The following is a 25,884-nucleotide window of genomic DNA, read 5'->3' as shown; positions in this document are numbered from 1 at the left end:
CACTGTAAGCTCTGCCTCCCGGACTCATGCCATTCTCTCGCCTCAGCCTCCTGAGTAGCTGGGACTATTACTTTAAGACAAAATTCCCATACAGATTTTTTTCTCATACAAAAAGCAGAGGGAGTGGATTGCTCCTGCAGGGCCCAGGAGACACCTAAAATACTGTGAGTGCCCAAGCTGTGAATGTGGGAAATAGGGATCATTCGCCCCCAAACACAGGAAGAATCTGTGTTTGGGGATTCCTCACTGAGGAATCTAAAGGTCTAGATCACAGGAGAAGGATCTGACCTTACCTGGAGCTGCGTCAAATTTGACTGCCAAGCAAAATACATGGTTAGAGGAAGCAGTGGGAAAAGCCCTGGGAAGCCATTTCTACCTTGTCTCACAGGGGTTCTTGGGGAGGGCTGCCAGAGGAACTGGGAAAAGACCAAAGGGAGAAGGAAACCTCCAGGTGAACTTTGTAACAATTCCAATCAAACATGAAGTCTCCTGGCCAGAACTCACAGGAGTGTGTGATTTAAGTGTGCAGACTTGGCAGGTGGGGAGGCACGAACACCCTCGTTGCTTGCTTAGCTGGAGGTTGGTAGCCTGTGGAAAGTTCCCAGCCCTGCTCACCCACTGCTTAGAAACAAACTCAGTGTGCTTGGGTGGGTGGGGTGCACAGTGAAAGTGAGACTGGCCTTTAGGGTTGCATGGGAGCTGGGTGAGGCCTGTAACTGCCAGCTTTACCCCACTTCCCTGACAACCTGCATGAGGCAGCAGAAGCAGCCATAATCCTCCTGGGAACAACTCCATTGACCTGGGAACCATACTCCTAACCCCACAGCAGCAGCAGCAAGCCCTGCCCAAGGAGAGTCTGAGCTCAGACACACCTAACCCTCCCCCTACACGATAGTCCTTCCCTACCCACCCTGGTAGCCGAAGACAAAAGTCATATTCTCTTGGGAGCTCTAGGGCCCTGCCCACTGCCTGATCCTTCCTATACTACCAAAGCTGATGCTCTCTTGGAAGCACCACCTCATGGCAGGAGGCCAACCAGCACAAAAATAGTGCATTAAACAACCACAACTAAGGACCTTCACAGAGTCCATTTCACTCCCCTGCCACCTCCACTGGAGCTGGTGCTGGTATCCACGGCTGTGAGACCTAAAGATGATCCACATCACATGAGTCTGTGCAGACAAACCCCAATACCAGCCCAGAGCCTGGTAGCCCTGCTGGGTGGTTAGATCCAGGAGAAAAATATCAATCACTACAGCTCGGATCCCAGGAAGCCACATCCCTAGGAAAGTGGGGAGAGTACTACATCAAAAGAATACGACATGGGACAAAAGAATCTGGACAGCAGCCTTGAGCAGCAGATCTTCCCCCTGATATAGCCTACCCAAATGAGAAGGAACCAGGAAAACAATTCCGGTAATATGACAAAATGAGGTTATTTAACACCCCCCAAAAATCACATAGTGCACCAGCAATGGATCCAAACCAAGAAGAAATCCCTGACTTACCTGATAAAGAATTCAGAAGGTCACAAGGATCACAAGGTCAAGAGATTGAGACCATCCTGGCCAACATGGTGAAACCCCATCTCTACTAAAAATACAAAACAATTAGCCAGGTTTGGTGGCAGGTGCCTGTAATCCCAGCTATTTGGGAGGCTGAGGCAGGAGAATCGCTTGAACCCAGGAGGCGGAGGTTGCAGTAAGCCGAGATTACACCATTGCACTCCAGCCTGAGCAAAAAGAGTGAAACTCCGTTTCAGAAAAGAAAAGAAAAAAAAGAAGCTCCAAATAAACTGAATTAGAAAAGAAACAGGCGATATTACAACTAACATCACAGAAATACAAAAGATCATTCAAGGCTGCTATGAACACCTTTATGTGCATAAAGTAGAAAACCTAGAGGAGATGGATAAATTCCTGGAAAGATGCAACCCTCCTAGCTTAAATCAGGGAGAATTAGAAACCCTAAGCAGACCAATAATAAGCAGCAAGATTGAAATGGTAATTTTAAAAATTACCAACAAAAAAAAAGTCCAGGACCAGAGAGATTCACAGCTGAATTCTACCAAACATTCAGAGAAGAATTGGTACCAATCCTATTGACACTATTCCACAAGATAGAGAAAGAGGAAATCCTCCCTAAATCACTCTATGAAGCCAATATCACCCTAATACCAAAACCAGTAAAGAACATAACAAAAAAACTACAGACCAATATCCCTGATGAACACAGATGCAAAAATCCTTAACAAAATGCTAGCTAACTGAATCCAACACATATCAAAAAGATAATCCACCATGATCAAGTGGGTTTCATACCAGGGATGCAGGGATGGTTTATCATATGCAAGTCAATAAATGTGACACACCACATAAACAGAATTAAAAACAAAAATCACATGATCATCTCAACAGACACAGAAAAAGCATTTGGCAAAATCCTGTGGGTGAAAGATTACCTCGGTGCTGAAGCAAGAGACTGAAGGCACAGACTGTTTCAGTATAATAAAAAAAATAGAATAAGAATAGTCATAATACAAACTAGATATAGAGATGATCATGGACAATTATCAATTATTATAAACATTATTTAATCATTAGCTTTTAATATTACTCTTTGTTGCATTACTAATATAACCTAGGAATAACTGGCAGGTATAGGGTCAGGTGCTGAAGGGACATTGTGAGAAGTGACCTAGAAGGCAAGAGGTGAATCTTCTGTCATGCCCACATAAGGGCCACTTGAGGGCTCCTTGGTCAAGCAGTAATGCCAGTGTCTGGGAAGACACCCAACACTTAGCAGACCGCGAAAGGGAGTCTCCTTTCCTTGGAGGAGTCAGGGAACATTCTGCTCCACCAGCTTCTTGTGGGAGGCTGGATATTATCCAGGCCTGCGTGCAGTCATCCGGAGGCATAAACCCCTCCCTGTGGTGCTGTGCTTCAATGGTCATGGTCCTTGTCCACTTTCATGTTCCTCCCGTACTCCTGGTTCCTCTTTGAAATTCATAGTAGAAAGCGGTAGAAGAAATAGTGAAAATCTTAAAGTCTTTGATCTTTCTTATAAGTGCATAGAAGAAAACGCTGACGTATGCTGTGTTCTCTCTGCTTGGGCTACCTAAAAGGGAAGGGCCACCTGTCCTACGATCACGTGACTTGCTTCACCTTATCAATCACTTAGAAGATTCACCCTCCTTACCCTGCCCCCTTGTCTTGTATGCAATAAATATCAGCACACCCAGCCATTTGGGGCGACTACCAGTCTCCACGTCTTGATGGTAGTAGTCCCCCAGGCCCAGTTGCTTTCTCTTTATCTCTCTGTCTTGTGTCTTTATTTATTACAATCTCTCATCTCTGCACACGGGGAGAACACCCGCTAAGCACCGAAGGGCTGCACCCTACAAAATCCACTATCCCTTTATGATTAAAACCTTCAGCAAAATAGGCATACAGAGGACATACCTCAGTGTAATAAAAGCCATCTATGATAAACGCACAGCCAACATAATACTGAATGAGTAAAAGTTGAAAGCATTCCCTCTGAGAACTGGAACAAGACAAAGATGCCCATTCTCACCACTTCTATTCAACATAGTACTGGAAGTCCTAGCCAGAACAATTAGAAAAGAGAAAAAAATAAACGGCATCCAAACTGGTAAAGAGGAAGTCAAACTGTTGCTGTTTGCTGATGATAGGATCATATACCTAGAAAACCCCAAAGATGCCTCCAAAAAGCTCCTAGAAATGATAAATGAATTAGCAAAGTTTCAGGATACAAAATTAAAGTACACAAATCAGTAGCTCTGCTATACACTAATAGCAACCAAGCTGAGAATCAAATCAAGAACCCAACCCCTTTTAAAATAGTTGCAAAAATGAAATACTTTAGAATATTCCTAACCAAGGAAGTGAAAGACCTCTACAAGGAAAACTACAAAACACTGCTAAAAGAAATCATAGACAACACAAACAAATTGAAACACATCCCATGCTCATGGATGGGTAGAATTAATATTGAGAAAATACCATACTGCCAAAAGCAATCTACAAATTCAATACAATTCCCATAAAAATGCCACCATCATTCTTCACAGAACTAGAAAAAACAATCCTAAAATTCATATGGAACCAAAAATGAGCATGAATAGCCAAAACAAGACTAAGCAAAAAGAACAAACCTGGAGGCATCACAGAAGCTGATTTCAAACTATACTATAAGGCCATAGTCACCAGAACAGCATGGTACTGCTAAAAAAAAAATAGGCATATAGACCAATGGAATAGACTAGAGAACCCAGAAATAAACTCAAATACTTACAGCCAACTGACCTTCAACAAAGCAGACAAAAACATAAAGTGGGGAAAAAACAACCTATTCACAAATAGTGCTGGGATAGTTGGCAAGCCACATGTAGGAGAATAAACCTAGATCCTCATCTTTCACCTTAAAAAAATAAACTCAAGATGGATCAAGGACTTAAATCTAAGACCTGAAAATATAAAAATTCTACAAGATAACATCAGAAAAAAACCCTTCTAGACATTGGCCTAGGCAAAGATTTCATGACCAAGAACCCAAAAGCAAATGCAACAAAAACAAAGATAAATAGGTGGGACTTAATTTAACTAAAGACCTTTTGCACGGCAAAAGGAACAGTCAGCAGAGTAAACAGACAACCCACAGAGTGGGAGAAAATCTTCACAATCTATACATCCAACAAAGGACTATTAGCAAGAAAAAAATAATCACATCAAAAAGAGGACTATGGACACGAACAGACAATTCTCAAAACAAGATATACAAATGGCCAACAAACATATGAAAAAATGCTCACTAATGATCAGGGAAATGCAAACCAAAACCACAAAATAATACCACCTTACTCCCACAAGAATGGCCATAATCAAAAATCAAAAAATAATAGGTATTGGCATGGATGCGGTGAAAAGGGAACCCTTCCACACTGCTGGTGGGAATGTAAACTAGTACAACCACTACGGAAAACAGTGTGGAGCATCCTTAAAGAACTAAAAGGAGAACTACCAAGAACTACCATTTCATCCAGCAATCCCACTACTGGGTATCTACCCAGAGGAAAAGAAGTCATTATAGGAAAAAGATACTTGTATATGCATGTTTATGGCAGCACAATTCACAATTGCAAAAATGTGGAAGCAGCCCAAATGCCCATCAATCAACGAGTGGATAAACAAATTGTGGCATATATATATAGAGAGAGAGAAAGAAAGAGAGAGTAGTATTCCATCATATATATGATATATGGATGTTGGATGTATGATGGAATATATCATATATATGATGGAATACTACTCAGTCATAAAAAGGAGTGAATTAATGGCATTCACAGCAACCTGGATAGGATTGGAGACTATTATTCTAAGTGAAGTAACTCAAGAATGGAAAACCTAACATCGTATGTCCTCACTCATGAGAGGTAGCTAAGCTATGAGGATGCAAAGGCATAAGAAGGATACAGTGGACTTTGGGGACTCGCGGGGGAAAGGCTGGGAAGGGCGTGAGGGACAAAAGACTACAAATTGGGTTCAATGTATACTGCCCAGGTGATGGGTGCACCAAATCACCACTCACAAATCACCACTGAAGAACTTACTCATGTAACCAACCACCACCACCTATGGAAATAAAAAATGTAAAAACCTATGGAAATAAAAATAAACGTAAGTTCCCATTTCAGGCCATCTCTTTGTGAATGCATATGACTGTACACTTTCAGAAAAAGGTATGTCAAATCTTGAATGCTTTGCTGCTTAGAAATTTCTTCTGCCAGATGCCCTAAATCATCTGTCTCAAGCTCAAAGTTCCACAGATCTTTAGGGCAGGGCCAAAATGCCACCAATCTCTTTGCTAAAGCATAGCGAGAATGACCTTTATCTAGCTTCCAATAAATTCCTCATCTCCAACTGAGAGCACCTCCGCCTGAACTTTAAAAAAAAAAAAAAAGGTTATCTACACAGTGTTTCTTAAATTCCAATAGAGTTTGTCGTGTATTTTTTATTATGTATTCCTGATTTTAATAGTTTAATTTGCCTGCAAAATGAACGTTAAAATATTTGTGGGTTTTTTTTGGTTGTTGTTTTGTTTTTTGTTTTTTTTTTTTTTTTCTTGAGACAGGGTCTCACTCTCTCACCAGTGCAATGGTGTGATCCCTGCTCACTGCAGCCGCACATTCCCCGGCTCAAGCAATCCGCCCACCTCAGCCTCCTGAGTAGCTGGGACTACAGGCGCACACCATCACACCTGGCTAACTTTTGTATTTTTTGTTGAGATGGAGTCTCCCTATATTGCCCAGGCTGGTCTCAAACTCCTGGCCTCAAGCCATCTGCCCGCCTCGGCCTCCCAAGTGCTGAAATTACAGGCGTGGGCCACCACACCCAGCCTTATTTGTATTCTTTATGTCCAAGTGTACAATTCATTTCCGTATTATAAATGATCCACGCACAATCTCACGAAAACATTATCTACTGAAAGAATTTGAATTCTTCCATTTATCTTTCTGATCACTTACTGATTGAATGATTCATTTCTTCCAAAAAATGTATCCTTAGGTTTTTCTCAAACTAAAATCTGTTCCGATTCTGGGGGCCTGTGTATTAAAATCTCCCACTACACAGTATATCTCATTATCTCTGCATTTCTAATAGTGTCCCCTTTTCTTCAATTGCCGCCTTGTTCAGTGCACGGGTGCACTCTGAAAAAAAGGGGAACAGAAGGGTCCCTGGCTCAGGGTTAGCGGGACCAGGAATGGGGCTGAACCACAGAGTCGCCCCGGCCTCCCAACGTCTAGAGTGGCTACGCTGTCCCAGACAGACCGAGCTGCGGGCCGGAAATCGGGGCGGGACTTCCGGGGGTCAGCCGGCGCTGGCTGAGAGGCGTTCGTGCCGCGGTGCTGCCTCCGTTCCAAGCGCGACCTGTTGAGGTGAGTTAGTTCCGCCAAGCTCCACGCCTCGGACCCCGCACCGGTTGTCCCTGATGCCCCCGTGGTTGGGGGGCCCAGGGGCCTCTCAGGGCTCAGACGGGGCGGGCGGCGAGACGGGGACCCCGGGCGGGGGCGGAGCCGCGCGGGGGGTTGTGGGAGCGCCGGGGGGGCGGGGCGGGGGCCGCTTGGCCTGGGCTGGAGGTCGGAGCCTTTGGGGGCGGCCTCCGGGAGGGGGGTCTCCGGGGAGATCCCGCGGTAAGGTCGCGGCGGGGGGCCGAGCTAGGACTCTGCCCGCAGGCTGGCGGCGCTCCTGCGTATCGATGCCGCCGTTCGAGCTCGGGCGGAGCGACGGGGCAGCCGTGCGATGCGGTGGTTCCCTGCGCGTGGGAGACGTGGTGGGCTCGCGGTTCCTGGTGTTCGATGCGAAGTCGGAGATGCACAGAGCAGAGCTGGGGGAGAAACGGGGTTTCGGCCTCAGATGTCCTGCCTGGGAGGCCCAGTCAGTAGTGGAGTCGCTCTGCGTGTGGAGGAGATACTCTGGGAAGGGTGGAGAGTTTGGGCCCGTTCTCCCCCCAGGGGCAAGGTGCTGAGGGATCGGCCAGGGCCCATCCTGTGGCTGCTTGCTGTGGGAGGGTGGCGGCTGGCTCTTGCAGGTGTCTGACTGCTCGGGCGGTCTTAGCCTTTAGCCAGGAGACTCCGCTTCCAAGCTTGTTCAGGCTGTTGGCCGAATCTGTGTTTCTTGGGGTTGGTCCTCAGAAGTGCTGGCTGCCGGCCTGAGTGGCCCTTAGCTCTCCGAGGTCCTTCCACGTGGCCCTCAGATCCTTCTCAGGCTTTTAAGGGCTCATTTGATTAGATTGGGTCCACCAGGGTAATTCACGTCCATAACCTTAATTCCCTCCGCAAAGTCCCTTTTGGTATGTAGTGTAACATAAGCACAAGTTCCAGGGATTAGGATATGGACCTGGGGGAGAGGGGGGCGTTTATTCTGTGTCCTTGCAAGCAAGATTCCACGCATAATGAAGTGAGAAAAATAAGGTGTGAAGCCATAGCATAGTTGGGTGTAGTTTATCATTTAAAGGCAAACGTATGTGTATATATTTGCTGTGTAAACCTAGATTAATCTGGAACGGTACACTAGAAACAAGGGAAACAGTAGATCTTTGGGGGATTTTTCACTATAAATTATTTTTACCTTTTAAATTTTGAGGTGACTATGCCCCTATTCAGAAAAAATGAGACTTTAAAGTATTTTTAAATAAAATGAACTAAATAAATATTGCAGATTATTACATCTCCCCTTGGATTGGGAGAGGTTTCCCTCGAGGAAACTGGGCATCAGCACTGTAAGGGCAGGCAGATGCAGTCACTGAGGGCCTTGTCACCCCCATCGCCTATGTCTCCTCTGTTTCTGGTGCTGTAACTGCTTTGAATCTCATCTCCCACCATTCTTCTGAGCACCCTGCCAAGTTAATCTTGTGTTAGTTTTGTCTCTCCCGACATGGAAATGTGGCCAGTGCTTCACCTTCATCTGGCAGCCAAGCTCCCTTACCATCTGTCCGTAGTGACCATCCCTGCGAGCTCTGTTCGTATCTCCTTGCCTTCTCCCTCAAGTTTTTCCCTACACTTGTCCTCTGACCTTTTCACCCAGACCACTAGTTGTGCATTCCTCCTTGATGGTGATCTGAGTCCAGGAGCATCACCCAGCCCTTCTTTCTTTCCCACATAGCTTATGGGTGACACCTACCATCGCCTTGACTCCCTGCACCATCCTTCTGCCTCCTTTCTTAAGATCTCCTTTGCAGATCCCCTTGATCACACCCTCACTCTCAGCTGGTGCTCATGAAGAACAGAGGAGTCAGGGTCAGTACTTGTGAGTGAAGGGCTGAGGTATGTCAGTGCTCCCAGTGGGCACCCAGGCAGGGTATGGCGAGGGGGTAGGGAGATTCAGTAACCTGGTCCATGTGAGGAGCCCATCATGCCTCCACATGGGAGTGTCCTGTCTTCATAGTTAGGACTGGAGATGAGCCCAAGTTTGTGAGTCTTAACAAGGATGTTGATGCCTCAAGACTGGACGTAATCACCAAGGAAGTTGGTGTCAGTGCAGAAGTGCACACTGGGGTGCCAACATGAAATGGGGAATGAGAGACTAGAAGGTAGTAGGTGGTGCAGTGGGAGAACGTCCCAGGCAAGTAAAGATGGGAACACCTGGTGAGGAGGCTTCCAGGATGGTGCAACTCAGACAGAATTGACCACTAGGGTTGGCAGGCGTTGACACATATGGTGACATGTGGGGCTGCAACACAGGCTGCCCCTGGCTGCTCAACCTTTGGAGCTGCTGTTCTCCCACTCTAGGTGGGTCTAGCGTGCCCAGCTTCAGGGCATTTTGAATGCCAGCAACAAGGAGTGATAAGAGTGGCCACAGAAGGACACAGGCCCACAGCAGGACACAGGCCCACAGCAGGGTACGGCCCACAGCAGGACACTGGCCCACAGCAGGACACAGCCCCACAGCAGAGTACAGGCCCACTGCGGGACACAGGCCCACAGCAGGACACAGGCCCAACAGGACACAGGCCCACAGCAGGATATAGGCCCACTGCAGGGTGTGGCCCACAGCAGGACCCAGGCCCAGAGCAGGACACAGGCCCACAGCAGGATACAGGCCCCACAGCAAGACACAGGCCCACAGCAGGACCCAGGCGTACAGCAGGATACAGGCCCTATGGGGGCTGCACTTCTATCATGGTAGGCCTGGGCACCGTTACCCAACTTTGCCGTAGGGTCAGAATCTTGCCCCTTTGTAGCTGTGGCCCTGGCTTGTGAGTCTGTGTCTCCGTGGCTGACTCCCTCTTTTTGGGTCCAGGATCAGGGAACATAGCATCAGCCCCTGAGACCAGGCAGCACCAGGCCCTTTTCAGGTCTTGGGCTGCAGGAGTGGAGGAAGAGACCCCGGCCTGATGGGAGGATGAATCCCTAGAGCTAGCCTGTCTGTATACTCACCTGTTTTCTTGCTGGTCTTCAGGTCCTAGTCATGCCCAGCCTCAGAACTCGCCGTGAGGAGGCAGAGATGGAGCTCTCAGCTCCAGGACCATCCCCTTGGACCCCTGCAGCCCAGGCCCCTGTGAATGATGCTCCTGCTGTGACCCACCCTGGATCTGCAGCCTGTGGTCCCCCCTGCTGTAGTGATACTGAGCTGGAAGCCATCTGCCCTCACTATCAGCAGCCAGGTACTTTAAGAACAGTTCCCCCTGGTGCCCTTATTCTGAGGAAGTGATGTCCATGGAACCCTGTGCTTACCCCTAGGAGGCATTTGTGTCATCTGTGTCATCACAGGTGGGGAGGGTGAGGGGGGTACTCTGACTCAAGGAGCCAAGGCTGGATGTCAGCAAGGAAGTTGACCTGGCCTGGCCCCTGGCACCTTGAGCAGAACTGTGATTTCCCCACTTGACACAAAGAAATATGACATGATGGTTACCAGGGTCCTTTGATTTGCCCTGTAGTCTTGACCCCTTCCCAGTTCAACAGCCAGGCTAGTGGCTGTTGAACCCCGTCCCCTCAGGACTCTCCTCTGGTCCAGGCCTTTGTACTGTGGTTACCCATTTAGTTGGCCATCTAAAGCCTAGGAAGAAAAGCTGAGGAATTTCTTGTGGGGAGATAAAGGCATTCAAAAGCAGCCTTGGAGTGGGTGTGGTGGCTCATACCTACGATCTGAGCACTTTGAGAGGCCAAGGTAGGAGGATCGTATGAGGCCAGGAGTTGAGGACCAGCCAGTATAGCATGGCAGGACCCTGTCTCTACTAAAAATTGAGAAAGGCCGGGTGTGATGACTCGCGCCTGTAATCCCAGCAATTTGGGAGGCCGAGGCGGGAGGATTGCTTGAGGCCAGGAGTTCAAGACCAGCCTGGCCAACATGGCAAAACCCTGTCTCTACTAAAAGTACAAAAATTAGCCAGGTGTGGTGGCACATACCTGTAACCCCAGCTACTTGGGAGGCTGAAGCAAAGAATTGCTTAAACGTGGTAGGCGGGGGTTGCAGTGATCTGAGATCATGCCACTGCACTCCAGCCTGGGCAACTGGAGTGAGGCTCTGTCTCAGAAAAAAAATAATAAATTTTTTTAAAAAAGCACCCATATATTTTGGGGAATCCAGGAAGTCACGTGCATGCCCAGGACTGGATGTGTGTTCAGAAAAGACCTTAAGACCATAAGCTTTCTCGAGAACTCTGGCTAATCTCTAGGTTCAGTGAAGGCAGTCAACTCAGAGTTGTAAACAGTGTTAAAAAAGTACCCCGACACAAAGACTGGGAGAAATGTTTTGTTTTTATTTTTCTCTTGATATTCAAAGAAATCTCTGTCAAAACACTAGTTGAACACAAGCTAAAGAAAAAGACTTGAGTGACTGTGCTCGACAAAGAATAGTCTTTGCAAAAATAGTTTGGAAAAGTCACTAAATGAGCATGTGACTCTAGTCTTCAACAATCAAAAACAGCAAAGCCTAGGGGAGGGATACCACATTTTCATACTCAGTTGTGCAGTTTTTAACAAAGCAAAAATCATGAAGCATATAACAAAGCAAGAAAATATGTCCCATTCAAAGGAAAAAAGTAAGCTGCCAGAAAGTGTCCTGGAGAAAGCACAGACATTGTACTTAACTAGACAAAAACTTTAAATCAACTGCTTCAAATATGCTCAGAGGGGTAAAAGAAACCATAGAGAACTAGGCTGAACGCAGTGGCTCACGCCTGTAATCCCAGGACTTTGGGAGGCTGAGGCGGGAGATCATGAGGTCAGGAGATCGAGACCATCCTGGCCAACATGGTGAAACCCCGTCTTTACTAAAAATACAAAAAATTAGCTGGGCGTGGTGGCAGGCACCTGTAGTCCCAACTACTCTGGAGCCTGAGGCAGGACAATGGTGTGAACCCGGGAGGTGGAGATTGCAGTAAGCCAAGATTGCGCCACTGCACTCCAGCCTGGGGGACAGAGCGAGACTCTGTCTCAAGAAAAAAGAACCAGGAAAATGATGTGTGAACAAAATGAATATATCAATAAGAAATGCAATTGTAAAAGAAACATAAAAAATCTGGAACTAAAAAATGAAGCGGAAATTTTGCTAGAGGGTTTCAGTAGTAGATTTGAGCAGGCAGAAAAATTGGCAAACTTGAAGACAGAACAATTGAAATCAGTCTGAGGAGAAAAAAAAGATCTAAGAAAAGTGAACTTCATGGCTGGGCACGGTGGCTCACGCGTGTAATCCTAGCACTTTGGGAGGCCGAGGCAAGCAGATCACTTGAAGTCAGGAGATCGAGAGCATCTTGGCCAACATGGGGAAACCCCGTCTCTACTAAAAATACAAAAATCAGCCGGGCGTGGTGCACGCGCCTGTAGTCCCAGCTACTCTGGAGGCTGAGGTGGGAGAATCACTTGAACCCGGGAGGCAGAGATTGCATTGAGCTGAAATCGTGCCACTGTACCCCAGCCTGGGTGACAGAGTGAGACTCCGTGTCAAAAAAAAGAAAAAAGAAAAGTGAACTTAATGGGCCATGGGACACCATCAAGTAGACCAACATATATAGTAGGGATGTTCAAGAAGGAAAAGAGTGGAGAAGGGGATGGAAAAAATATTTGAAGAAATAATGACTGAGAGTATCCCAAATGTGATGAAAGGCATGTCTACACATGCAAGAAGTTCAACAAACTGAGTAGATTTAAAGAGATCCGCACCAGGTCTCTTTCTAATCAAATTGTTGAAATACAAGGAATCTTGAAAACAGCAAGCGAGGAGACCTATCCTGAACAAGGGATTCTGGGTAAGATTTCTAGCCAGTTTTTTTATCAGAACCCAGAGGTCAGAAGGCACTGGGACGGCTTAAACTGCTAAGAGGGGGGAAAAACCCTGTTAACTAAGAATTCTGTTATCTGGCAAAATTATTCTTCAAAGTGAAGGAGAAATTAAAACATATCCAGATAGATAAAAGCTGAGGAAGCTTGTTACAAATAGGCTGCCCTACAAGAAATGCTTTTAAAGGGAGTCCTAAAGGTTGAAATGAAAGAACACTAGACAGGGACTCAAAGCCATACAAAAATAAAGACCTCCAGTAAAGGTAACTACATGGGTAAGTATAAAAGTTAGTATCCTTGTATTTTGGTTTCTAAGTACATTTTGTATTAGGTTGGTGCAAAATTAATTGTGGTTTTTGCCAATACATATTTCCTAAGTGATCTAAAGGACAAATGCATAAAAGGTCAGCATCATAAGTCTATGTTTTTTACCCCACTATATATAAAGATGTAATCTGTGATGACAACATAAGTGGGGGTAACATTTGTAGAGAAGCAGAGATTTTGTATGTTACTGAGGCTTAACTGGTCTAAATTGTTTTAGGATGTTAGAACGTTCAGTGCAATCATCATGGTAATCACTAAGAAAATATCTTAAAAATGGGCTTGACACAGTGGCTCACACCTGTAGTCCCAGCACTTTGGGAGGCCAAGGCAGACGGATCACCTGAGGTCAAGAGTTCAAGACCAGCCTGGCCAACATGGCAAAACCCCGTCTCTACTAAAAATACAAAAATTAGCCAGGCATGGTGGTGGACACCTGTAATTCCAGCTACTCAGGAGACTAGGCAGGAGAATCACTGGAACCCAGGAGGCAGAGGTTGAACCCAGGCAGAGGCATGAGATTGTGCCACTGCACTCCAGCCTGGGTGACAGAGCAAAACTCCACCTCAAAAAAAATCTTAAAAATGGGCCGGGCATGGTGGCTCATGCCTGTAATCTCAGCACTTTGGGAGGCCGAGGCAGGTAGATCACGAGATCAGGAGATCAATACCATCCTGGCTAACACAGTGAAAACCCATCTCTACTAAAAATACAAAAAAGTTAGCTGGGCATAGTGGCGGGTGCCTGTAGTCCCAGCTACTCGAGAGGCTGAGGCAGGAGAATGGCATGAACCCGGGAGGCGGAGCTTGCAGTGAGCCGAGATTGCACCACTGCACTCCAGCCTGGGGGGCGGAGCGTTGCGCGCCTCCGCATCAAAAAAAAAAAAAAAAAAAAAAATGGACACAAGAGACCAGGTACAGTGGCTCACGCCTGTAATCCCAGAACTTTGGGAGGCCAAGGTGGGCAGATCATGAGTTCAGGAGATCAAGACCATCCTAGCTAACACAGTAAAACCCCACCTCTACTAAAAATACAAAAAATTATGGCCGGGCGCGGTGGCTCAAGCCTGTAATCCCAGCACTTTGGGAGGCCAAGACGGGTGGATCACGAGGTCAGGAGATCGAGACCATCCTGGCTAACATGGTGAAACCCCGTCTCTACTAAAAATACAAAAAACTAGCCGGGCGCGGTAGCGGGCGCCTGTAGTCCCAGCTACTTGGGAGGCTGAGGCGGGAGAATGGCGTGAACCCGGGGGGCGGAGCTTGCAGTGAGCCGAGATCGCGCCACTGCACTCCAGCCTGGGAGACACAGTGAGACTCCGTCTCAAAAAAAAAAAAAAAAAAAAATTAGCTGGGTGCGGTGGCACCCGCCTGTAGTCCCAGCTACTTGGGAGGCTGAGGCAGGAGAATCCCTTGAACCCAGGAGGCGGAGGTTGCAGTAAGCCAAGACCATGCCACTGCACTCCAGCCTGGGTGACAGAGCGAGACTGTCTCCAAAAAAAAAACGGACACAAGAAGTAAGGCAAGAATTAAAATGGTACAGTACAAAAAGTAATACATAGGAATACAGCAGTAGAGGAATTGAGGAACCAAAAGGTAAAAGATTTATCAAAAACATAAAATGGCAGAAGTCCTTCCTTTTGAGTAATTACATGTGAAGTCTGCAGTCAAAAGGCAAATATTGACAGAATGTGTAAGAAAGTACGGTCCAGCTATATGCCACAAGAGGCTTTAGATTCAAAGACATAAAAAGTTTAAAGTGAAAGGTGGAAAAAATATTCCATGCAGAGAATAACCAAAAGAGAGCTGGGGTGACTATACTAATATTAGATAAAATAGACAACAAAGAAAGAGTGTATATTTGTAAAAGAGTAGAGTCATCAAGAAGATACGGCAATTATAAGCAGATGCACATCAAAAAAGAGCGCCAAACTGTCTGAAACAGACAGACAGGTTGGAAGGGAGAAATAGCTCTATAGTAATAGAGACTTCAGTACTCCACTTTGAAAAATGGATAGAACATCTAGACAGAATAAAAACTCCCAATAAAATAAAGTCCAGGATCACAATGGCTTTTTTTTTTTTTTTTTTTTTTTGAGACAGAGTCTCACTCTGTTCCTCAGGCTGGGATGCAGTGGCACGATCTCAGTTCACTGCAGCCTCTGCCTCCCGGGTTCAAGTGATTCTCCTGTCTCAACCTCCTGAGTAGCTGGGATTACAGGCATGCACCACCATGCCCAGCTAATTTTTTGTATTTTTAGTAGAGACCGTGTTCCCCAGGCTGGTCTCAAACTCCTGAGCTCAGGCGGTCCACCCACCTCGGCCTCCCAGAGTGCTAGGATTACAAACGTGAGCCACCGCACCTGGCCCACAATGGATTTAAAGGTGAATTTAATGAATTAATACCAGACCCTCACAAAGTCTTCCAAAGGAGGAGAAAACACTTCCTAATTCTATAAGGTCAACATTACACTGATTCCAAAGCCAGATGAAGATATGGCTTGAAGATAAGAAAACTACAAACCAATATCCTTTATGGCTAGAGATGTAAAACTCCCAACAAATAAACAGAAAATTGAATCCAATAGCATATTAAGGGTATTATGCCTCGTGACCAAGTGGGATTTAACCCAGGATGAGGGTGGTTCGACATAAGAAAACCTAGTGTTGTAGTTCATCACGTTAATAGAATGAAGGAGAAAAACTGATCATCTCAATTTATGCAAACAAAACATTTGACAAAATCTAACGCTTTCATAATTAAAAAAAAAAAAAAAAAATTCATAAAACTTGTAATAGAAGGGGACCACCTGAACATGATAAAGGGCATTTGTGAAAACCCTCAAGCTGACATCATACACAGTAGTGAAGAACAAAACTTTTCCCCTAAGGCCGGGAACAAGACACACATGCCACTATGTAGCCTTGTATTGCAAGTTCTAACCAGAGCAATTAGTCAAGAAAAAGAAATAAAACGCATCCAGTTGGGAAATGAAGTAAAATTCTTTTTCCATGTGACTCCATATACGTGAAATCCCAAAGAATCCACAAAAGAGCTACTAGAGCTGTAACAAATTCAGCAAAGTTGCAGCAACTGATCCACACACAAAATCAGTTGTTTCTGTATACCAGCCATGAACAGTGTGAAAAGGAAATTAAGAAAGCAATTCCATATACAATAGCATAAATAGGAAAAATTAAAGCCTAGGACTAAATTTGACCAAGGAGAGTTAAGACTTGTTCACTGAAAACTGCAAAACGTTATGGAAAGGAATTAAAGAAATCACAAATAAGGGCCGGGCGCGGTGGCTCAAGCCTGTAATCCCAGCACTTTGGGAGGCCGAGACTGGCGGATCACGAGGTCAGAAGATCGAGACCATCCTGGCTAACATGGTGAAACCCTGTCTCTACTAAAAAATACAAAAAACTAGCCGGGCGAGGTGGCGGGCGCCTGTAGTCCCAGCTACTCGGGAGGCTGAGGCAGGAGAATGGCGTGAACCCGGGAGGCGGAGCTTGCAGTGAGCTGAGATCCGGTCACTGTACTCCAGCCTGGGCGACAGAGCGAGACTCCATCTCAAAAAAAAAAAAAGAAATCACAAATAAATGGAAGGCATCTTGTGTTCATGAATTGGAAGACAATATTGTCAAAACTACCTAGAGTGTTCTACAGATTCAGTGCAATTCCTATCAAAATTGCAATGGCCTTTTTTTGCAGAAACAGAAAAGACAATCCTCAAATTCATATGAAGTTACAAAGAGCCCTGGGTAGCCAAAACAATCCTGAAAAATAACAAAGAGGACTTAGACTTTTCACTTTCAAAACTTGCTACAAAGCTGCAGTAATCAAAACAATGTGGTACTGGCACAAAGATAGACATACAAACTAGTGGAATCGAATTGAGTCCAGAAATAAACCCATACATATGTGGCAGGTGGATTTTCAACAAGGGTACCAAGACCTTTCAATTAATGAGAAAAGATAGCCCTTCTGCAAATGGTGCTGGGACAAGTAGATACCCAAATGTAAAAGAATGAAGTTGGAGCCAGATGTGGTGGCTTATGCCTGTAATCCCAGCAATTTGGGAGTCCAAGGTGAGAGGATCTCTTGAGACCAGGAGTTTGAGACCAGCCTGGGCAACATAGCAGGACTCTCTCTACAAAAAAATACAAAAAAATTAGCCAGGTGTGGTGGTGCGTACTCCAGGGGTGCTGAGGCAGGAGGATCTCTTGAGCCCAACAGCTCAAGGCTACAGTCAGCTGTGATCACCACTGCACTCCAGCTTGAACAGCAAAGCAAGACTCTGTCTCAAAAAAGGAGTGAAGTTTAACCCCCACCTTATGCCATGTACAAAAATTAACTCCAAATAGAACAACAACCTCAATGTAAGAGCTAACAACTCTAGGCCGGGCGCGGTGGCTCAAGCCTGTAATCCCAGCACTTTGGGAGGCCGAGACGAGCAGATCACGAGGTCAGAAGATCGAGCCCATCCTGGCTAACCCCGTGAAACCCCGTCTCTACTAAAAAATACAAAAAACTAGCTGGGCGAGGTGGCGGGCGCCTGCAGTCCCAGCTACTCGGGAGGCTGAGGTGGGAGAATGGCGTAAACCCGGGAGGCGGAGCTTGCAGTGAGCTGAGATCCGGCCACTGCACTCCAGCCTGGGTGACAGAGCGAAACTCCGTCTCAACAAAAAAAAAAAAAAAAAAAAAAAAAAAAGAGCTAACAACTCTAAAATTCTTAGAAGAAAATGTAGGGGTAAATCTTCCCAATCTTGGATTTGGCAGTGGATTCCTAGATATGGCACCAAAGCCTGAGCAACAAAAGAAAAAAATAAATAAATTGGACTTCATCAAAATTTAAAACTTGAGTATCAAAACATTATCAAGAAAGCAAAAGGAAGCCAGGTGTGGTGGCTCACGCCTGTAATCCCAGCATTTTGGGAGGCCAAGGCAGGCAGATACCTGATGTCAGGAGTTTGAGACCAGCCTGGCCAATATGGCGAAACCCCATCTCTACTAAAAATATGAAAATTAGCTGGGCATGGTGGCACGCGCCTGTAGTTCCAGCTACTCTGGAGGCTCTCACTTAAACCCAGGAGGCAGAGGTTGCAGTGAGCCAAGATCGCACCAGTGTACTCCAGCCTGGGTGACAGAGCAAGACTCTGTCTCAAAAAAAAAAAAAAAAAAAAAAAAGGAAAGAAAGTGAAAAAAGCATCTTGCAGAATGGGAGGAAATCTGCAAATCATATTTTTGATAAGGGTGTAGTATGTAGAATATATAAAGAAGTCTTACAAATCAACAACAAAACACAACCCAATTTAAAAACGGCCTGGGAATGGTGGCTCACACTTGTAATCCCAGCACTTCAGGAGGCCGAGTCGGGTGGATCACTTGAGGTCAGGAGTTCAAGGCCATCCTGACCAACATGGTGAAACACTCTCTACTAAAAATACAGAACTTAGCCGGGAGTGGTGGCATGCACACGTAATCCCAGCTGTTCGGGAGGCGGAGGTTGCAGTGAGCCGAGATCATGCCACTGCACTCCAGCCTGGGTGACAGAGCAAGACTCCGTCTCATAAATAAATAAATAAATAAAAGGCAAAGATCTTGAATAGACATTTCTCCAAAGAACTATATGAATGGCTAATAAACAAAAGAAAAGGTGCTTAATATCGTTAGTCATTAGAGAAATGCAGATCAAAACCATAATGAGATTACTATTTTACATTCACTAGGATGTCTGTAATTAAAAAACTAAAAGATAAAGGATATTCAACAGAATGTGGAGAAATTAGTATTCTCATACATTGCTGGCCGAAATGTAAAATGGCATAACTACTCTGAAAAATAATTTGGTGGTTCCTCAAAAGTTTGAACATGGTACTACTACTAGATACATACTCAAGATAATTGAAGACACGTACTCAAACAAGTACATGTATATTATGTTCACTGCAGTAGTATTCATGATAGCTGAAAGGTAGAAACAGCCCAAATGTCTGTCAATGGATGAATGATTAATTGTGGTGTCTACATGCAAATGAGTATAATTTAGCCACGAAAAGAAAGTACTGTACATGCTACACGCAGATGAACCTCTAAAACGTGCGAAGTGAAAGAAGCCAGACGCAAAAGGTCACATACTATGTAATTCCATTTGTATGAAATATCCAGAATAGGTAAATTCGTAGAGACAATACAGATTGGTGGTTGCCAGGGGCTGGAGGGAGAGGAAGATGGGGATAAACTGCTTAATGGGTAACAGGTTTTACTTTGGAGTGATGGGAATGTTTTGAAAATAGAGGTAGTGGTTGCATAACATTGTAGGTGTACTAGATGCCACTGAAATGTTCGTTTTAGAATGATTTTATGTTACGTTAATTTCACCTCAGTAAAATTTTAAATCAAATGAAAACAACTTGCTGTAGGAGGTGAAGAAGTAAGGAGCGCCCCATCTGTGTGTGAGGTGCCTCTGGGGATTGTTCAACATACAGCCCAGCCGAGGCACTGAGGGAGGATGTGGTGCAGCCACTGGCGCATCACAGCCACACGTGGTGCCCACGCAGGCATGGTTTATCACAGCCACGCACGGCGCCCACGCAGGCGTGGTTTGTCCTAACCACGCGCGGCCCGCGTGGACAGCCGCGGCGCCCAGCGCCGTCGTGGATTGTCACAATACCGGCATACGCGAGCGTGGATTGTCACAGCACCCGCGGCCCGCGCGCTTGAGTGATGGATTATCACAGCAAACCCGCGCGGCGTGGTTATCCCAGCCATGCACAGCAGCCACACACAACACCCACACAGGCGTGGTTTATCACAGCCACCCACGGTGCCCACACAGGCATGGTTCATCACAGCCACGCATGGCACCCACACAGGCGTGTTGTACATGCATGCGGCGTACAGGCGTGGTTTTACGACTCGAGTAATTATCCCACTCATCGTAAAAGCCTTTAATCATAAAGATGTTTTCTCTTCACAAAAGGTGTGTTTTATTCTGGAAGGGCTCAGAGCTCTTGTCCTTTTCTCCAGTTGGGTGTCAAGAGTACAGTACAAGCAACTGTATTTGCTTTCAAATCTTTTTCTTCACCTTTAAGCCCAAAGTTTACTGACTTTTTAAAAAGATTTTCTTTGGCCAGGCATGATAGCTCACGCCTGTAATCCCAGCACTTTAGGACGCTGAGGCAGGCAGATCACCTGAGGTCGGGAGTTCAAGACCAGCCTGACCAACGTGCGGAAACCCCATGTGTGCTAAAAATACAAACAAATTTAGCCGGGCGTGGTGGTGTATCCCTGTAATTCCAGCTACGTGGGAGGCTGAGGCAGGAGAATCACTTGAACCCAGGAGGCGGAGGTTGCAATGAGCTGAGATGGTGCCATTGCACTTCTGCCTGGGCTATAAGAGCCAAACTCTGTCTCACCAAAAAAAAAAAAAAAAAAAAAATTCTAAAAGGAAAATGAAATTTTTTTATTTTATATTTCTTTTCTGTAGAGGAACTCATTTTCCTCACAGTTTCTATATTACAGAGAAGAATTACATTGAATTTAGTCAGTCCAAAGAGTGATCTCTCACCATTCTCACCTACAGAATTCACCTTTAGTTCCTGTCTCAATAAAAGACTTTGATCTATGTAAACAGTGGCTCAGGCTAGACAACCTGTTCCTCATAGTCACCATCTCCTGTTCCACACCAGTGACATCTCATCTCAGCCAGAGGTCACCAAATCCAGCTAGTGGGCTGGTTTTTATGTCCTGCAAGCTAAAAATGGTTTTGAGGTGTTTTTTAACCTCAGGAACAAGAAAGACCATATGACAGAGATCACAGAGCCGTTAACACCTGACACAGCTCCTCTCCGACCCTTCACAGAAATACCTTCCTGACTCCTGTCTGTGTTGTTGCCACAGCCTTCTTCGTCCTTCCTTGAGTCACTTCTCCACACAGCCAGAAGAGGGCAAGGGTCTCCCAAGTCAGGGTCTTGGCAGGGGCGGAGGATAGCTGGACAGCGAGTCCCAGGACATCCCTGTCAGGGCTGAAGGCTTCTGTCCAGACCTCACCTGTCCCAGCAGCCCCCATTCCTCATTGTTCCTGGGAGCCCAGCAGCATGTAGATGCCACGTTTCCCAGACACCCGCTGGAGCCACGGCTGGGGCTTCTGACAGGGAGAGCTGAAGCTCGTGGGGGATATGGGGGAGCCCCTGCAGCCCATGTGGAGTGTATAACAGCAGGCCTGCCAAGGGACAGCAGGGTGGTAAAGGCACCCACATCTGTGTGCTGGCACGTAGGGCAGCTCTGTAGGAGAGGAGAGGCCTGATCCCAGACTCCAGGAAGCAGGGGGCTGCAAGCACGTGTTCTGGCTGAAAGCAGCACAGCACGATGTGTCTGCACCTCAGGTGTCAGGTGACCCAACATGAAGTGTCACCAGGAGACACGTGGGTGCAGTGGGCAGAGGGGCAAGTCCCAGGAGGGTCATGGTGAGGGCTGGGCCAGATTGGGTCTGCATTGACACCACAGCTCCTTGGGAACAGACAATTCCAGACTGGAGGCTGTTATGGCAGATTCTGGAAGTCCCAGACAGGGAGGGGCATCCTTCACACCCATTCAGCACTATGGACTACAGCTAGACCAGAGGTCCTCCACTTTGGGGGATGCAGTCCTGTATCAGGGAGTGATCCAGGCTGTGGGATCCAGCCAGGGTGGGGGGCGAGGAAAGTAGGTGGGGTGGTGGCATTTATGATCAGGGAAGGGTTCTCTAGTGAGGCCTGTGCAAGGGAAGCGGGTAGCACGAGGGCCATGTGGAGAGTGCTCTGGGCAGAGCAGACCCAAGGGTGGACACATCTGCCCTGCTAAGAGAATAGCAGGAGCAGAGGTAGAGGTGGGGTCTAGGAGGGCCTGGGCCACACAGGCCCAGGAGGCACTGAGAGGAGGTTTGAGTGCATCATGGTGCTAGGTCTGATGCCACCAGGCTGTGGGCAGGAAGGGAGGTTGGGGGCCGGGGAAGCCACTCAGCATCCAGGTGGCAGTGTGGCCTGGGATGTCAGTTTGAATGAGAGACTCTCGACGTCTTCATTTGAGTAAGGGACACAGGGACATGAAGGTGTCTTTGTTCTGCAGGTATGAAGAGGGGAGAGGGAGATGCTGAAGCCTTTTCTGGCAGACACAGAGCTGTGGTGCATTTCTGTCTGCAGAACGATGATGCACATTGTTACTGGGCCAGAAGTCATCCAGCAAACACCAGTCAGAATTGCAGGTTTTCAGATGTGCAGGTGGCTTTGACAGGACACAGCAGTCTCTAAAGGGTCCTCTGTTGAACAGGATGGAATCTGACGTTCCACACAGGTCCCTGCCACACCGGAGTGGTTGAATGATGCCTCCATGCAACTTGACTTGCCAGGCTCTGAGAGCCAGCTGGGTTTCTTCTCTGTGTGCAACGGGGTCTCTCTCTACTCTAGTGTCTCCTAAGACCAAGCTCAGTGCCATTAGTGTGCACTGAGAGAACTGGAGATAGGCTGGTAAGGCTCACACCTGGCAGTGTGGAGAGAAAAAAGGGTAAAATATGTAACAGTGTGAGGAGTGGTGTGAGGTGTTTTTCTGGTACAGGTGGGAGAGGTGAGAAGCACCTGGATTTGGGCTGCATTCCAAGGTAGAGCCGATGGGACTTGCCAGTGGTTTGGTGTGGGTGTCGGAGAAGAGGGGAGTCAAGGGGCACCCAGGATTTTGGCCTGAGCCAGAAGGCAGACTGCAGTAACGTTTGCTGAGATGTGGAGTCGCGGGGAGGGCAGGTCAGTGGTACTCATCTGCAACCCCGTGCAGCCTTGTCATCCAGCACTCCTCCCTGATGCCCTCTGATCTGGACTGCCACCCTGGAGGATCCCCTGCTCCCCTTGCCTCCTCCACAGTTAGTGGGTGCAACTCTGGCTGTCTACGTTCCTGCTTCTGCTGCAGCACTGCCTTCCAAGTGATATTCTATTTATTGTTTCAGATTGCAACACCAGGACTGAAGACAAGGAGTTTCTTCACAAGGAAGACTTTCATGAAGATATGGAATCACAGACAGAAATATCAGAAAACTGTGCTGGTGATGTTTCCCAGGTGCCCGAGCTTGGAGATCTGTGTGATGATGCATCAGAAAGAGACTGGGGAGTCTCTGAAGGCAGGAGGCTGCCACAGTCCCTCTCCCAGGAGGGGGACTTCACACCAGCGGCCCTGGGGCTCCTTAGGGGCGCCTTAGAGGAGAAAGATCTGGCCTGTAATGGTTTTGACAGTTGCTTCAGTCTGAGCCCAAACCTGATGTCATGTCAGGAAATCCCTACAGAAGAGAGGCCACATCCGTATGACATGGATGGCCAAAGTTTCCAGCACTGCGTGGACCTAACTGGTCACGAGGGGGTTCCCACAGCTGAAAGTCCACTCATATGTAATGAATGTGGGAAAACCTTCCAAGGAAATCCTGACCTTATTCAGCATCAAATATTCCACATCGGAGAGGCTTCCTTTATGTGCGATGGTTGTGGGAAAACCTTCAGCCAGAACTCAGTTCTTAAAAGCTGTCATCGATCTCATATGAGTGAGAAAGCCTGCCAGTGCAGCGAATGTGGGAAAGCCCTCCGAGGGTGCTCAGACTTTTCTAGGCATCAGAGTCACCACAGCAGTGAGAGGCCTTATATGTGTAACGAATGTGGAAAAGCCTTCAGCCAGAACTCAAGCCTTAAAAAGCACCAAAAGTCTCACATGAGTGAGAAGCCCTATGAATGCAATGAATGTGGGAAGGCTTTCAGGCGGAGCTCAAACCTCATCCAACATCAAAGAATCCATTCTGGGGAGAAGCCGTACGTGTGCAGTGAGTGTGGGAAGGCCTTCAGGCGAAGTTCAAACCTCATCAAACACCACAGAACTCACACAGGAGAGAAGCCTTTTGAGTGTGGCGAGTGCGGGAAAGCCTTCAGCCAGAGCGCACACCTGAGGAAGCACCAGAGGGTCCACACTGGAGAGAAGCCTTACGAGTGTAATGATTGTGGCAAGCCCTTCAGTCGGGTCTCCAACCTCATTAAGCACCACAGGGTTCACACTGGAGAGAAACCCTATAAGTGCAGCGACTGCGGGAAAGCATTTAGTCAGAGCTCCAGCCTTATTCAACACCGGAGAATTCACACTGGAGAAAAGCCTCACGTGTGTACCGTGTGCGGAAAAGCCTTTAGTTACAGCTCAGTGCTCCGGAAGCACCAGATCATCCACACAGGAGAGAAGCCGTACAGATGCAGTGTCTGTGGGAAGGCCTTCAGCCACAGCTCAGCCCTCATTCAACACCAGGGCGTGCACACAGGTGACAAGCCCTATGAGTGCCACGAGTGTGGGAAGACCTTTGGTCGCAGCTCCAACCTCATCCTTCACCAGCGAGTCCACACTGGAGAGAAGCCCTATGAATGTACTGAATGTGGAAAAACCTTCAGCCAGAGCTCAACCCTCATTCAGCATCAGAGGATTCATAATGGGCTGAAGCCCCATGAGTGTAGCCAGTGTGGCAAAGCCTTCAACCGAAGCTCCAATCTTATTCACCACCAGAAAGTTCATACTGGGGAAAAACCCTACACCTGTGTTGAATGCGGTAAGGGCTTCAGCCAGAGCTCACACCTCATTCAGCATCAGATAATCCACACTGGCGAGCGCCCCTACAAATGCAGTGAGTGTGGGAAAGCCTTCAGCCAGCGTTCCGTCCTCATCCAGCACCAGAGGATCCACACTGGGGTGAAGCCCTACAACTGTGCTGCTTGTGGGAAAGCCTTCAGCCAGCGATCAAAGTTGATCAAACACCAGTTGATTCACACCAGGGAGTAGCCTGTTGGGCTGGCAGGAGTGAAATTGAGCATAGTTTCCTCTCCAGCTCCGCTTTGGCCATTGTCTCAGCCTCTGCCACTTCCCAGACCGAAAGCCTGCACTCAGCTCACTGCCCCACATCCAGTGGCCACTTGGCCTGGGACCCTCCTTTGAAACATCCTTTACGGGCTCCCTTCTCACTGCCACTGCTCTTGCCTCTTGTGATGTCTTGAGTTTGGGTTTGTTTTTACAGCTTGTGAACAGACGGCACGTTTGTTACAAGGGAGAAGATTATGGAGGCTACATATTCATGAATAGAGTTTATTATTGTAATCAAAAGTTACCAAAAAAGTAAAGTGACATTTGGTTTGAGATAACCATAGTAGTTTTTTTGATTGGTAATTCATTGTGTGGGGTGAATTCTTCGTCACTGGCTGTAATTGATATTTTGAGTAAGTCAAGTTTTTCAGGTCTGATTGCTCTGTCATCTTCTCCAGAAGTGGTACCTACTCATCACCAATTCCCTGCCCTTCTTTGTCCCTCCATTCCAAAACTTGAACCCAAGGCTCCCCCGCCACCCCACTTTTCTTTATACAGATCTGCAATCTGAGGTCAGCTTTCTCCTCTCACTGGTCTGCTGTGACTCAGGCCCCCATGTCCTGTTCTGGGGTGCTGCACAGTTCCATGTGGCTGTTCCAGCTTCTGACTTCTGGGTCACAGAGGACGCTCTCTCCATGCACCTCATTTTCATGCCCAAGAGCTTGCAAGCTGTTTTTTCCACCTAGTAAGTGCCCTGCCTTGAGGACCCAGCTCACTCACCCCCATCCTTAGTTCTCAGAGCTGTGCTCCTGTTCCCTGAACAAGGAGAAAGCCCAGATGCTGAGCGGCCCCTCCCTGCTAGCCAGTGGGTCTGGGGGTGTCAGGACACAGTTTCATGAAAAACCTAGCCC

The 25,884-nt window shown here is 47.1% G+C and overlaps 1 protein-coding gene across 5 annotated transcripts; it reads left to right on the top strand.

Annotated features, from left to right (window-relative positions):
• Nucleotides 1–6,855: 6,855 nt before the first annotated feature.
• Nucleotides 6,856–25,316, top strand: ZNF16 (zinc finger protein 16). Of its 5 annotated transcripts, none has more exons than XM_003903299.4 (3): nt 6,856–6,958; nt 9,981–10,185; nt 23,103–25,316. In XM_003903299.4, exons 2-3 carry the CDS (start codon nt 9,990–9,992, stop codon nt 24,953–24,955), a joined length of 2,049 nt encoding a protein of 682 aa, XP_003903348.1. In that variant the 5' UTR covers nt 6,856–6,958; nt 9,981–9,989; the 3' UTR covers nt 24,956–25,316. The 5 variants fall into 5 exon arrangements, with proteins under 5 accessions (XP_003903348.1, XP_009212105.1, XP_021798476.1 ...); XM_009213841.4 differs by lacking the exon at nt 6,856–6,958 and adding an exon at nt 7,212–7,457; XM_021942784.2 differs by lacking the exon at nt 6,856–6,958 and adding an exon at nt 7,341–8,818.
• Nucleotides 25,317–25,884: the final 568 nt, after the last annotated feature.

This window comes from Papio anubis, chromosome 8 (genome assembly GCF_008728515.1).
Source record: "Papio anubis isolate 15944 chromosome 8, Panubis1.0, whole genome shotgun sequence".
NCBI lineage: Eukaryota > Metazoa > Chordata > Mammalia > Primates > Cercopithecidae > Papio > Papio anubis.
This window is presented reverse-complemented; position numbering and strand designations above follow the sequence as displayed.